The following is a 15816-nucleotide window of genomic DNA, read 5'->3' as shown; positions in this document are numbered from 1 at the left end:
GGGACCAATTCTGTCTCTTGCTCTTAATACACCTGTAGAAACCCTTTGGGTTTATCTTCACATTATCTGCCAAAGCAGCCTCATGTCTTCTTTTTGCCTTCCTGATTTCCTTTTTTAGTACTTTCTTACATTTCCTATACTCTTCAAGTACCTCATCCGTTCCTAGTTGCCTATACCTGCTATACACCTCTCTCCTTTTCTTAACCAGCTCACCAATATCCCTTGAAAACCAAGGTTCCCTATGCTTGTTACCTTTGCCTTTAATCCTGACAGGAACATACAAACTCTGTACTCTCAAAATTTCGTCTTTGAAGGCTTTCCATTTACTGAGCACATCCTTGCCAGAAAATAACTTATCCCAATCCACCCTACCTAGATCCTTTCTCATTTCCACAAAATTGGCCTTTCTCCAATTTAGAACCTCCACTCGAGGACCAGACCTATCCTTATCCATAATTATCTTGAAACTAATTACATTATGGTCACTGGACCCAAAATGCTCACCTACACATATTTCTGTCACCTGACCTGCCTGGTTCCCTAATAGGAGATCAAGTATTGCATTCTCTCTCGTTGGTACCTCTATATATTGATTTAGAAAACTTTCCTGAACACATTTGACAAATTCCAAGCCATCCAACCCTTTCGCAGTGTGGGAGTCCCAGTCAATATGTGGAAAGTTAAAATCCCCTACTATTACAACTTTCTGTTTCTTACATTGGTCTGCTATCTCCCTACAGATTTTTTTCCTCCAATTCTCTGACTATTGGGTGGTTTATAATACAACCCTATTAGTGTGGCCACACCTTTCCTGTTCCTCAGTTCCACTCATATGGCCCCTGTAGACAAGCCCGCCGGACTGTCCTGTCTACGCACAGCTGTGATCTGTTCCCTGACTAGTAATGCCACTCCTCCCCCTTTCATCCCTCCCCCTCTATCACATCTGAAACAACGGAAGCCCGGAACATTAAGCTGCCAGTCCTGCCCCTCCTGCAACCATGTCTCACTAATAGCAATAACATCGTAATCCCACGGGCCAATCCACGCCCTAAGCTCATCCACCTTACCTACAATACTCCTTGCATTGAAATAGATGCACCTGAGAACATTACTATCATGTACAAACCTTTGATTTCTGTCCATACCTTCAGACCTCGCATGATCATTTTCCTCCTCACTTTCTTTTCTAACACTCTGGTTCCCCTCCCCCTGCAAATCTAGTTTAAACCCACTGGAGCAGCACTAGTAAACCTACCCGTAAGTATGTTAGTCCCCTTCCAGTTCAGGTGTAAACCGTCCCTTCGGAACAGATCCCACCTTCCCTGGAACAAAGCCCAATTATCCAGAAACCTGAAGTCCTCCCTCCTGCACCAACTCCTTAGCCATGTATTTAGCTGCATGATCCTCCTATTTCTAGCCTCACTAGCTCGTGGCACTGGTAGCAAACCTGAGATTGCAACCTTGGAGGTCCTGTCCTTTAACTCTGCACCTAATTCCCTAAAGTCTCTTTGCAGGACCTCCCCCTTCTTCCTATCAACGTCATTGGTCCCTTCATGGACCACGACATCTGGCTGCTCACCCTCCCTCCTGAAAATATCAAGAACTCAATCTGAGATATCGCGGACCCTGGCACCAGGGAGGCAACAGACCATCTGGGATTCTAGATCTCTCCCACAGAACCTCCTATCTGTCCCCCTGACTATCGAATCCCCTATCACTACTGCTCTCCTCTTTAACCTCCCTCCTATCTGAGATGAGGGTCCTGCCTCAGTGCCAGAGACTCGACCACTACAACTTGTCCCTGGTAGGTCGTCCCCACCAGCAGTATCCAGAATGGTATACTTATTGTTGATGGGAACGGCCACAGGGGTGCACTGCTCCTTCTGTCTAATCCCCTTCCCTTTCCTAAGTCACCCAGCTACCTGCCTCCTGACTTTTAGGTGTAACTATCTCCCTGAAACTCCTATCTATGTCTGCCTCTACCTCCCGAATGATCTGAAGTTCATCCAGCTCCAGTTCCCTAACACAGTTTGCCAGGAGCTGCAGCTGGATGCACCTTTTACGGGTGTAGTAATCAGGGACAAGCGTGCTGTCCCTGACTTCCCACATACTGCATTCGGAGCACACAACTGCGTTACCTGCTGCCTTCATTACCGAATCTGACTTTAATTAAACTTAAAGGAGCTTACCGGCCTTACCTCTCATATGTACTTATATCTTATGTCTCAGAATTCCCTCCAGTAACTTACCTACTATGTTAGACTTACTGGTCTAAAGTTCCCAGGTTTTTCTATGCCGCCCTTCTTAAATAAAAGCACAATATTCACTACCCTCCAGTCTGCTGGCACCTCACCCATGGCTAACGATGATGCAAATATCTCAGCCAGTGCTCCCACTATTTCTTCTCCAGCCTCCCACAGTGTTCTTGGATATAATAGATCAGGCCTTGGAGATTTATCTACCTTCATACCTTGTAAGACATCCAGCACCTCCTCTACTGTAAGCACACTATCCCCAAAACCTCCCAATTTACTTTTCCTAGTTCTTAAGTTTTCATGTCCTTCTCCACAGTAAAAACAGAGGAGAAATATTCATTCAGGACCTTGTCCATCTTCTGGGACTCCACACATAGATGTCCACTTTGGTCTTTGAGAGGCCATATTCTCTCTCTAGTTACCCTTTTTCCCTTAATATACTGTACTTATAAAATCTCTTTGGACTTTCCTTAATCTTCTCTGCCAAAATTACCTTGTCGTCTTTTTTTCTCTCCTGATTTCCTTCTTGAATACACTCCTGCATCCCTGTACTTTACAAATTCCACCCCATCTAAACCATTAACAATATGGCAGTCCCAGTCTAGATTAGAAAAGTTAAAATCCCCTTTTATGACAACCCTATCATTCTTGCAACTCTCCACAATTTCCCAATTCCTGTTGATTTAGTACAACCCCAACAATGTGATCATCCCCATCTTATTTCTCAGCTCCACCCATAAACCCTCACTGGATGATGCTTCAATAATTTCATCTCTGACTACTGCTGTGACATTACCCTTAATCAAAAATACAACTCCCCCTTGTCTTTTTCCTCCACCTCTATCCCACCTAAAGCACTGTACCCCAGAACATTTAGTTGCCAGTCCTGTCCCTCCCTTAGCCATGTTTCTATAATGGCTATAATATCCCAGTCCCAAGTAGCTATCAAAGCCCTAAATTCATCTGGTTTAGCTGTCAGACCTCTTGCATTGAAATAGATGCAATTTAATCTTACAGAGTTTCCTGGCTCCCTGCTGTTCCCCTGCCTATCATGCCTAGTCGACTTGCTGTCACTGACTTCTGCATCACTTTCCAGCCTCTCTAATGCTTAGGATCTCACCCCCCTGCCAAGGCCCATTCTATGGACCAAGTGCAGGTAAATAGGATTAACACAGATAGGTATGTGACCATCAGCATGGACATAGTGGGCCAAAGAGCCAGTTTCTGTGCTGTATGACTCTAGGATAAAACTGCTGCCGATCCTAATGTGATCATCAACTTGGATATGTAGATTTATATCCATCATCAGTTATATTTATAAATATGGTGGGCATTTGCAGCCTCAGATGTATTCTTGAAGGCCACTGATCACACCCTTGCTCTCTGTTATGTATTTCAGTCACTCCAGGTCACTCCAGTTTTTTGTAACATGACTTAAGCACAGAAACACTGCACAAAGTTGCAAGTTTTTGCTGTCTCAAATTTATAAGAACCACAAAATAAATATTTCAGGCAAGTGGAGGTACCTCCTCCCCCCTCTACACTGAATTCCCCACCAACCACCCAATTTCAAACCGCGCTGTGACCACTCCCTTTGCCCTAGACTGTGCCGAGTTCAGGTTCTGGAGGTTCTATACTGGGCTGGGGCGGTGCCAGCTGTTGCAGCAATAATCCACACACATGTGCAGTAATAAACCTGCCTCTGTGGTCACCCACACAGAACTCCTGCTCACTCTGTGACACTGTTAGGAGTCACTACGTACCAAGGCGCAGTACTGAAAAGAAGAGGAGCCAGAACATGCAGAGGATTGGTGCAATGATGACTTGGCTGACGGCAGCTGAGTGCAGCCGATGGTTGAGCTTGGTGGGTAAGCAGGCGTAATAAATGTTGTATCGATCCACCAGGTGTTTCAGCAACATGTAGAGCAGTCCTGAAAATAAGTAACAAGGACAATCAGACAGGAGAGTAGAGTTCAGTCAGTTAACTAGAGGAAAAGCTGGGGAGGGAGGTAGCAAAAGATGGGAAGAAGGGAGACAAAGAGAGTCATGGAGAGAGAGAGGAGGAGGGATGGGAGAGGAAAAGAGAGGGGTAAGGGGTAAATGGAGAGGTACCGAGAGGGGGGGAAGACATCAGGGGTTAGGAAAAGACTGGGAGACAGAAATGGAGAGAAAGAGAGATAGGTGGGGAAGGAGATAGTGATAGGTGGGTAGGGAAAAGGGATCAAGAGGTGGGGAGGGACAGACAGGGGCAGGAGGAAGAGAGAATGGACAGTTGGAGAGTGAAGGGAGGAAGGTGCCAAAGCGCAGGAAGAAGAGACATCATGGTAATATGGCACAAAGCATCAACAAACAGATGGAACAAATGTGAGAAACCTGCCACAGCACATAAAGGCAGAGTGTGCTCAGTTTCCCAGTTATTGAATCTCTGCGTGATACACGGTACACGAGAAATAAAACAAACAAGTTAAGCACATAAATTCAGTTTAAAGAATATGATGTTATCATTATGAAGACTTGCCTGGAAGTGGGACATGACCATAAGCAAAACTGTTACAGGTCTTCCCAGGTTATGAATGCATGACTTGTGTACAGCCCGTTCATACAAACAAGTGTTTGGGAGACCGGTGGGTTGGATTTGTAGCTGCTGTGGGGCTGCAGGCATCTTCTGCTGCCTGCGAACTGGGTTTGTGGCTGCCTTTCCGACTTGTGAACTGCTCAGGTTATGAACAATTCACAGGAACAGAACCCTGTCATAACCTTGGGACCACCAGTACTTGCATTAATTCATTGGGTAATTCTTGGCTCCATGTTCTTGAAGAAGTGGTTCTGAGTCACCTTCCTGAGCCATTGCCTTCTGTATGGTGAAGATACTCCACTGTGCTGCCAAGTAGAGAGTTCAATAATTTGTGCATAACAATGATGAAAGAACATAAGTTTTCTCCTGAGATCCCCACCATCACAGGAGTCAGTCTACGGCCAATTGAATTCACTCTAGGTGATGCCTAGAAAAGACTGAGATACAATAAAGACTATGGGACCAGATAATATCCCACTCACATCATGATTTTTAGAGGTCACAAGCAAACATAAATGCCTGCACAGGGTTGGTATCACAGTCAGAAGCCTTGCTGTGGATCATTGCAGGCTACTGCTGATCTCCTGTGCTGCACATGACCCTTCGCTACTCACAGCTGCAGTGTCGAAGTCAAGCTGGTTGATCTGCAGCCGTGAGAAGGTGAACCAGCAGAGTGCAAACCTTTGATTTTTGGTCAATGAAACTTTTGCAATCATTCCTGGAAGGGGATTTCATTAACTGCAGGGCTCCCAACAGTGCACAAGAGGCCAGTTCCTGTGTGCACTGTTCTTCAGAAGTTCATGCAGAACCACCAGAATGATCCTGCCTCTCAACTCCCAAACCCCCTTATCCAACCATATTTGTAGCATAATGCAGTTCTTGCCAATACTCTCAGGCAGCTGTGGTTGTATTGTGGAGACACAATACTCAGTCCTGATGAAGGGTCTTGGCAAATTTGACCTCCAATGCTCACCGTTCCTGAAACAGGGCAGTATCAAGCAAGGGGACCAGTTCATGCTGCTTTGCAACTGGTGCTAACAAATTTCACAATTGTTTTTAAAGCTTTTTAAAAGCATTAGGGAAAGTGTTAATGCTGTTAATGCCTGAAAAGATTGGACAACGAATTTCTAGGTTGAAGAGCATGACTGTCATTTCTGTAGGATGACTCTCACACATTGGCAAGTTAGCAAGGTGACTTTTCCAGGGTTTACTGGGCAGGGGGTACCTTTGCCACATCTGAAGCTGGTGCCTTAGCTGCTCCTGGGTGATACTTGGTTTTATTCTTGTTATTATCATTTGGAATCATTTGATATTAAGGTCAGGACAGAGGGCAGGTAAGGCAACCACATTGCTGCAGATCTGAAATCACCAAGTAAGGATATTGGTGAACCAGATGGATTAAAGTTCATAGTTTCATAACTACTAGTCATACTGTCTTTTTATTCCAAGTTCCAATTATTTAATTAGTCAGTAATTAATAGTAATTAGTGATTAGTAAGTTTAAAATTGGTGTGGTGGACAGTGAAAAAGATTGTTTAAGGTTACAACAGGATCAGCTGGGAAAGTGAGCAAAGGAGTGGCAGATGGAATTTAACTCAGTGCAGAGGGATGTACGTTGGTCAGATAAACCAGGGTAGGACTTGCACAGTAAATGGCAGGGCCCTGTAGAGTGTTGTAGAACAGAGAGACCTAGGGCAGTGGTGACACAGGTAGATAGAGTGGTGAAGAAAGTGTATGGCATGTTTGCCTTCATCAGTTGTGGCATTTACAGGAGTCGGGCTGTCATGTTACAGCTGCACAAATCGTTGGTGAGACCGCACCTGTAATATTATGTACAGTTCTGGTCTCCATAATATAGGAAGTACATAATTAAGCTAGAGACTGTGCAGAAAAGTTTCACAAGGATGTTGCCAGGACTGGAGGGCTCGAGTTACAAGGAGAGACTGAATAAGCTGGGACTGTTCTCCCTGGAGTGAAGGAGACTGATGGGTGACCTTATAGAGGTTTATAAAAATCATGGGGCAGAGAAAAAATGGTCATAGTCTTTTTCCCAGGGTAGGGAGTCTAAAACCAGAGGGCATAGGTATTGATATAAGGTGCACAGTGAGAGGGGAAAAATTTAAAGGAGACCTGAGGGGCAAATTTTTCCACACAGGGGGTGGTGGATATGTGGAACGAGCTGCCAGAGGAGGCGTTTGGGGCATGTACAATTACAACAGTGTGAAGACATTTGGACAGGCACATGGATAGGAAAGGATAAGAAAGATATGGGCCAAATCCAGCAAATGGTACTATTTCAGGAAGACATCTTGGTGACAGTGATGAGTTGTGCCGAAAGGCCTGCATATGTTCTCAATGACTCCATGATAATTGATTTAAATTCTCTTAGTTCAGTACAAATGGGCTACCAATTTGGGTTAAACTAATGAGAGGAATAAGCCATGCCTAATTGAGCTGAACTGTCTTGAACCCAGTGGTTCAGGAAGTCTTCTTCTTAGGCAGTCCCTTGGAATCAAGAGATGAGAGACTGAGTTCCTTCAGCAATTGATTTTCCCCTTGGAATCAGGCTTGACTTAGCTCCATTCTAGCTCTGAGGTGACTGATGAGGCCAGTGAGGGAACCAGAAACCACTCCACCAATGGGGCAGGAGGTCTGTTGTGAGGCGGACGTTGGGTAGTCTGTGAGATGGTACACTCCATCCTCTTAATGGAATCATGGAGCATGGAAACAGGACCTTCCGTCCAATTTGTCCATGCCGACCATGGTGCCCACTAAGCCAGTCCCATTTTTCCACGTTTGGCCCATGTCCCTCTAAGCCCCTCCTATCCATGTACTTAGCCATGTGTCTTTTAAATTTTGTTATTGTACCTGCCTCAACACTTTCTCTGGCAGCTCATTCCAAATACGCACCACCCTCCGCATGAAGAAGTTGCCCCTCAACTCCCTTTTAAATCTTTTACTTCTCACCTTAAAACCTTCTGGTTTTTCATTACCCTTCCTTGAGAAAAAGACTGTGTGCATTCACCCTATCTATGCCCCTCATGATTTTACGCACCTCTATAAGGTCACCCCTCAGTCTCCTATGCTCCAAGGAATAAAGTCCTAGCCTGCCCAACCCCTCCCTATAACTCAGGCCCTCAACTCCTGGCAGCATCCTCGTAAATCTTCTATGCAGGGCTTCTACTTGCTCCCAATGCATGGACTGAGTTGGAAGTTGATTGGGAGGTAGGAGACAGCGAGTGGAGATACAGGGATTAGATAAGTAGCATCCTCTAGAAATGTTTACTGGGCCTTAATGTTTCACCACATATATTCATGATTTGGGTGAAAGAGTAGCTGTCTCTCCAAGACCACAGATGGCATTAAATTATGAGAGGCAGTTGGTGGTGTAGAACAGCAGAAGGATACAAGTGATGCAAATAGACTGAGAGGTCAAAACCAGAGCGAATGAAGTTCAAATTAGGAAACAGATCTGACAAAGACAAATTGGATTTTTTTATTTATATATATAAATTAGTGAGAAAGTAAGAACTGTGAAAGGAAAAAAAAAATCAAATCCAAGGTGATAGATGATAAGGACAGATTCAAGGATAGCCAATGGAAGTTGATGATTTGTTTGAGTGAGTCTGGAATACAAAGGGGTGGAAGATGTATAAAGGTTTAGTTATGTTGCATTAAGAATAACTACATTCAGCTTTGAACACTGCATCTCAGGAAGGTCAGGAAGGAGGTATTGGCTATGGAGAAACATGTAGGTAACATGTAGCTAGTCACTCAGAGAACACAGAGACACTCACCAAAGGGAACGATAATCGGACATGTGATACTGTAGGTCATCACAACAGCAAATATACACATGGTCCAGGCATACTCCAAACCAAACTGGTACTCATAGGCCTGATTCTGGGGAGAGAGAGAGAGAGGTGGGGTTGGGGAGGGGTGGATACAGTGGTGGGAAATATGGAGAAAGAGGGGTGGAAGATATTAAGTAAGGATTTGGAGACAAATTCTTCAAGTATTTATAATCCCTGGATGCCCATATGAGCCTAGACTTGCAGCAATAAAAGTGCAGGTCCTTGCAACCTGGATACACAGAAGCTCCTGAGGTTGGTATCTTTCCTTCCATTTCAAACCCCTCAACTCATTATTACTACCCTCCCTATGCTCAGCCCCTTCCACCTAAACGTTGAAGCAACGCAGGCTAAAGTGACACAAGAGAGACTGTAGATGCTGGAAATCTGGAGCAACGCACACAAAATGCTGGAGGAACTCAGCAGGTCAGGCAGCATCTATGGAGAGAAATGAACAGTCGACATTTCGGGCCGAGACCTTTCATCGGTACTGAGTCTCCTGATGTCCTGATGAAGGGTTCTGCCCAAAATGTTGACTGTCCATTTCCCTCCATAGATGCTGCCTGACCTGCTGAGTTCATCCAGCTTTTTGTGTGTGTTGCAGGCAAGAGTGAATTCTTCATCCACTGAATGCCCCATGTTCATCCAAAAAATAAACCTTTTGATTATTTCCCCATGGCGGGGGCAGTGTGGGGGGTCTTTACCTTTTTCACATGTATCTGCTCAGCCTTTGATTTAGCAAAAACAAGCCTTGCAGTGTACACCAACAGCCCTGGGATACGCAGCAGCTCCAGTGCTGTACCAATCAAACTGGACGTTATGACATAATTCACAAAGAAAGCTCCATTATCTGGGAGAAAGACACATCTGCAAGAGAAGGAAACAGCAATTCACACGGCAAGGTGGATATTCAGAAGAAAAATCTCATCAAGAGGTTCCAGGGTTCATAGATATTACAGATACCCAGGAGTGTGAGGAGTGAGTTACAGGCTGGAATCTAATCCAGGGATTTGGGTAGTTTATACAGTATATGGAATAACAGGTACATAAGAGTGAGTTATAGGCTGGGATATAATCCAGGGGTTTGGGGTGGGGGGGGGGGGGGTGCAGGTTGCGGTTGTGGTTATAAATAGAATAACAAATTCCTGGGAGTGAGTTACAGGCTGGAAGGTCATCATGCAGTTTGGTGTGTTTATTCAGAATAGGACGGTCGTTTGAAGTTCATTGTTAGATTTGCCAGAGGGTGAGGCGAACACGGAATATTTGGGGTGAATGTAGCCAATCACAGATGTGGAAACTCACTGGAACTTTATATCTGCTTCATCCAGAAAGTGAGTGTCGAAAAGCCAGTGGAAGAAGACATCAAGGCTGAAATACAAAAGAAGGGTGACGTTATACTCAAACATCAAGGGAGACAAGAGGATAGCCTTGGGGAGGAGGAGCCACAGCCAGTGAAGGGGAGGTGGGGGTGAAGCCTGTAGTTGGGGAAGGCATGGCCTTCACTGTGCAGTACTGGAGCACAGCCCTCGGTGGGTGGGGCACAGCTCTGAGTAGGAGGGCTACGGTCACAGTGGGCGGGCACCACTCTCACTGAGGGGGGACGGTTGTCACGGGGGGGGGGGGGGGGGAGACAGTTCTCACTGCGGGGGGGGACAGTAATCAGAGTTCTGTTCATTTTCAGTCCCCAGTCTGTGGTGTGGAGCCTCGTTACTGAGACTGTCATGTTGCACACACACATTGTCTCTTACACCTTATTCCCCACACACAGGGATCAGTGAAAGAAACTAACAGTTTCTTCACAAAGGCTCAGAATGTAAGGGGGGGAGAAGAGGAGGGCAGTAGTGATAGGGGACTATAGGGGAGCAGACAGGAGATCCTGCGGACGTGAAAGAGACTGTGAGGATGGTGTGCGACAGGCTGATACACTAGGGCATGTCGACGTGAGGAAAGAGGATGTGCTGGAACTATGAAAAACATTCAGATAGATAAGTCACCAGGGCCAGACGGGATATATCCAAGGATATTACGGGAAGCAAGGGAAGAGATTGCTGTGCCTTTGGCAACGATCTTTGCATCCTCACTGGCCATAGGAGTAGTGCCGGATGATTGGAGGGTGGGAAATGTTGTTCCTTTGTTTAAGAAAGGAAGTAGGGATAACCCTGGGAATTATAGACCAGCGAGTCTTACTTCAGTGGTGGGCAAGTTGCTGGAGAAGATTTTTAGAGACAGGCTTTATCGGCATTTAGAGAAGCACAGGCTGATTAGGGACAGTCAACATGGCTTTGTGAGGGGCAGGTTGTGCCTCACGAGCCTGATTGAATTCTCTGCTGATGTAACAAAGCACATTGATGAAGGTAGAGCAGTGGATGTGGTGTACATGGATTTTAGTAAAGCGTTTGATAAGCTTCCTCATGGAAGACTCATTCAGAATGTCAGGAAGCATGGGATCCAGGTAAACTTGGCTGTGTGGATTCGGAATTGACTCGCCCATAGAAAACAGAAGGTGGTGGTAGGTGGAGCATATCCTGCCTGGAGGTCGGTGACCAGTGGTGTTCTGGGATCCCTGCTCTTTGTGATTTTTATAAATGATTTGGATGAGGATGTGGAAGGGTGAGTTAGTAAGTTTGCTCATAATACAAAGGTTGGTGGTGTTGTGGGTAGTGTAGAAGGTTACTTTAGGTTACAACAGGATATTGATAGAATACAGAGCTGGGCTGAGAAGTGGCAGATGGAGTTCAACCCGGATAAGTGTGAAGTGATACACTTTGGGAGATTGAATTTGAAGGCAGAATACAAGGTTAGTGGCATGACTCTTAGCAGTGTGGAGGAACAAAGGGATCTTGGGGTCCACGTCCATAGATCCCTCAAGGTTGCCACGCAGGTCGATGGAGTTGTTAAGAAGGCATATGGAGTGTTGGCCTTCATTAGTCGGGGTATTGACTTCAAGAGCTGTGAGGTGACGTTGCAGTTCTATAGAACTCTGGTCAGACCACACTTGGAGTATTGTGTTCAGTTCTGGTTGCCTCATTATAGGAAGGATGTGGAAGCTTTCGAGAGGTTGCAGAGGAGATTTACCAGGATGTTGCCTGGATGGGAGAGCATGTCTTTTGAGGATTTGTTGAGCAAGCTAGGGCGTTTCTCTTTGGAGAGAGAGAGAATGAAAGGTGACTTGATAGAGGTGTACAAGATGATAAGAGGCATAGACCTAGTGGACAGTCAGAGACTTTTTCCCAGGGCGGAAATGGCTAACACGAGGGGGCATGATTTTAAGGTGATTAGAGGAAGGTATAGGGGAGAGTGGTGGGTGTGTGGAATGCACTGCCAAGGGTGGTGGTGGAGGCAGATACATTAGGGACATTTAAGGGGCTCCCAAGTAGGCACATGGATGATAGAAAAATGGAGGGGTACGTGGGAGGGAAGGGTTAGATTGATCTTACGAGTAGGTTAAAAGGTCAGCACAACTTTGTGAGCCGAAGGGCCTGTACTATGCTGTGCTGTAACCCTAATCCTATGTTCTATGTTCTAAATTGGCAGCACTCATGCCTCCCTCCTCCAAGACATGTGTGACTTTGCTTGTTCCACAGGAACATTACCTGGTCAAGCCCAGAGAGGGCAGGATGATCACCATGAAAACCAGGAAGAAGTAACACTTGTGCATCGTCACCTGGTTCTCGGTGGATCTGAAACAACACAAAGAATTGCCGTCACATAAAGCATGTCTGTTGAGCTGGGCTTTGTGACTGAGAGGTTTCTCCCTGCAAACCAGTGCTAGGATGGAGATGTGGCCAAATGAGGCAGATGGAGGTGCTCTGGATGGAAGGTTGTGGGAGTTAAAGAGAGCAGCTCTGGTGGGATTGAGGGTGTAGGGAGGTGCAAAGAAATAGAGTGGAGGGAAGCAAACTGCAGGGTGGAGGGGAGCGAGTGAAGTGGCGGGAGCGGGGAGAAGTGGGGGAAGTGGGGGGTGTGGGCAGAGTGGAGGAGTAGTGGAGGGGGACGGGGAAGTCGGGGGGAAATGGAGGGTGGGCGGAGAGGAGGAGTGGGGGGAGGGGGAATGGGGGAAAGTGGGAGTGGAGGGGGTGTGGGGGTAAGTGGAAGGGGAAATGGAGAGGAAGTGGGGGGGAAGTGGAGGGGAAGTGGGGGGGAAGTGAGTTCACCATTGTCTGTTAGCTTCTGGCCGCCATTACTCATGCCATTAAAATTTGCAAATGGTGTTTAATTAAACTGAATTCACCAGTTGCCATGGCAGGATGGGGTTCATGCTCATCTGCGGTCCAGCCCTCTGACGCCACTGCTTGCATCAATACAACTGTTTCCGTGGCCTCAGGCTTCCAACTCAGCTTTACAACCACCTGGAGCATGTTTACCTTGTCCAGTGACACTCAAAAAACGCGGAGTAGTAGACGATGAATGGCAGCAGCACGGAAAATGTCCACAGAAGCAAGGTTGGGAAGAACTGGGTCACAATGGGGTTCTGAAAAACATGGGGAGTGAAACAGAACGGGGCAAAGTGAGACAGGAAGTGACCAGTGAGGATATGAGTTACAAAGAGCTACAAAACCTGTCGATCAGCAAGGCCTGCACTTGCATCAAATTCAGGCAGAACACTTTTCTGAAGTAAAGAACAAAGGCAACTAATCAGCTCCCCTGAAACAGCACAACACAGAACATGCCCAAGGACAGTGAACAGCCAGTATGGCTCCTTGCACAAAGTATGGGCAAAGCTAGTACCTTTCACCAGTAGGTGTGGGAGGAGCTGGTCACATCCCTGGATACAGTGACAATCAAAAGAACTGCAGGTGTTGGAAATACAGTCACAGTCATGGAATTGTACAGCACAGAAACAGGCCCTTCAGCCCACTGCGTCTGTGCCGAACATCATGCCCATCTATACCAATCCCACGCCTGCATTAATTCCATATCCCTCAGTGCCCTGTTCTTTCACTTTTCCATCCAAATACATCTTAAATGTTGTTACTGTTCCTCTAGCAGCTCATTCCAGATACCAACTACTTTGTGTGTGGAAAATTCACCCCTCAGATCCCCTTTAGACCTCCTCCTTCTCGCCTTAAACCTTTGCCCTCTCATCTTAAACCTACCACGGAAACAAATTCTAACTATTGAACAGAGAACATTACAGCAAAGTACAGGCCCTTCGGCCCACGATGTTGTGCCGACATTTTATCCTGCTCTAAGATCTATCTAACCCCTCCCTCCCACATAGCCCTCCATTTCTCTATCATTCATGTGCATATCTTAAATTTCTCTTATGTATCTGCCTCCAGCACTACTGCCGGCAGTGCGTTCCATGCACCCACCACACTCTGTGTAAAAAAACTTACCCCTGACATACCCCTTATATCTTCCTCCAATCACCTTAAAATTATGTCCCCTCATGTTAGCCATTTCTGCCCTGGGAAAAAGTCTCTGACTGCCCATTCCATCTATGCCTCTCATCATCTTGTACATCTCTATCAAGTCAACTCTCATCATCCCTTGCTCCAAAGAGAAAAGCCCAAGCTCACTCAACCTATCCTCATAAGACATGCTCTCCAATCCAGGCAGCATCCTGGTAAATCTCCTCTGCACCCTCTCTAAAGCTTCCACATCCTTCCTATAATGAGGTGACCAGAACTGAACACAATACTCCAAGTGTAGTCTAACCAGAGTTCTATAGAGCTGCAACATTACCTGGTGGCTCTTGAACTCAATACCCTGACTAATGTCAGGGCAGGCATGGTAGTGTAGCGGTTAGTGTAATGTTTTACAGCGCCAGTGACCCGGATTCAATTCCAGTCGCTGCCTGTACCAAGTTTGTACGTTCTCCCCGTGTCTGCGTGGGTTTCCTCTGGGTGCTCTGGTTTCCTCCCACATTCCGAAGACGTACAGGTTAGGAAGTATGGGCATGCTATGTTGGCACCAGAAGTATGGCGATACTTGATGGCTGCCCCCAAAACACTCTACGCAAAAGATGCATTTCACTGTGTATTTCGATGTATATGTGACTAATCAAGATATCTTATCTTAATGAAGGCCAACACACCATATGCCTTCTTAACAACCCTATCAACCTGCGCAGCAACCTTGAGGGATCTATGTTCGTGGACCCCAAGGTCCATCTGTTCCTCCACACTGCTAAGAGTCCTGCCATTAACCTTGTATTCTGCCTTCAAATCCAATCTTCCAAACTGTATCACTTCACACTTTTGCAGGCTGAACTCCATCTGCCACTTCTTAGGATGTAGAGTTGGGCTATCAATGTCCTGTTGTAACCTATAGCAACCTTCTACACTATGCACAATACCACCAACCTTTGTATCATCAGCAAACTTACTAACCCACCCGTCCTCATCCTCATCCAAGTCATTTATAAAAATCACAAAGAGTTGGGGTCCCAAAACAGATCCCTGTGGAACACCACTGCTCACCGACCTCCAGGCAGAATACGCACCATCTACCACCACCCTCTGTCTCCTATGGGCGAGCCAATTCTTAATCCACACAGCCAAGTTTCCCTGGATGCCATGCCTCCTGACTTTCTGAATGAGTCTTCCAGGAGGAACGTTATCAAACGTTTTATGAAAATCCATGTATACCACATCTACTACTCTACCTTCATCAATGTGCTTTGTCATATCCTCGAAGAATTCAATCAGACTCGTGAGGCACAACCTGCCCCTCACAAAGCCATGCTGACTGTCCCTAATCAGCTTATGCTTCTCTAAATGCCCATAAATCCTTTCTCCAAGAATCTTCTCCAGTAATTTGCCCACTATTAAAGTAAGACTCACTGGTCTGTAATTCTCAGGGTTATCACTACATCCTTTTCTTGAACAAAGGAAGACCTTTTGCCACCCTCCAATCATCTGGCACTACTCCTGTGGCCATTGAAGATGCACAGATCATTGCCAAAGGCACAGTAATCTCTTTCCTCGCTTCCCGTAATAACCTTAGATATATCCCGTCGCGCCCCAGTGACTTATCTATCCTAATTTTTTCAGAAGTTCCAGCATATCCTCTTTCCTCACATCGACATGCCCCAGCATATCAGCCTGTATTATGCCATCCTCATAAATGCCAAAGTCTCTCTCACAGGTGAATACGGAAGCAAAATATTCATTAAGGACCTCTTCTGACT

The 15816-nt window shown here is 46.0% G+C and overlaps 1 protein-coding gene across 3 annotated transcripts in view; it reads right to left on the bottom strand.

Moving 5' to 3' along the window:
• Positions 1–15816, bottom strand: part of tmem63c (transmembrane protein 63C) — a 191297-nt gene that overhangs the window by 42873 nt on the left and 132608 nt on the right. For all 3 annotated transcript variants that reach the window (XM_052030866.1, XM_052030877.1, XM_052030855.1), the window contains exons 16-21: positions 13046–13152; positions 12275–12361; positions 9984–10049; positions 9386–9548; positions 8628–8733; positions 4019–4186 (exon numbers count right to left, since the gene is read on the bottom strand). In XM_052030866.1, the coding sequence (XP_051886826.1) occupies positions 4019–4186; positions 8628–8733; positions 9386–9548; positions 9984–10049; positions 12275–12361; positions 13046–13152 (697 nt within the window). The remainder of the gene's footprint in view (positions 1–4018; positions 4187–8627; positions 8734–9385; positions 9549–9983; positions 10050–12274; positions 12362–13045; positions 13153–15816) is intronic.

The sequence above is a fragment of the Pristis pectinata genome, chromosome 1, assembly GCF_009764475.1.
Source record: "Pristis pectinata isolate sPriPec2 chromosome 1, sPriPec2.1.pri, whole genome shotgun sequence".
Taxonomy (NCBI): Eukaryota; Metazoa; Chordata; class Chondrichthyes; order Rhinopristiformes; family Pristidae; genus Pristis; species Pristis pectinata.
Note: the sequence above shows the minus strand (reverse complement) of the source record. Positions and strands in the feature narration are given on the sequence as shown.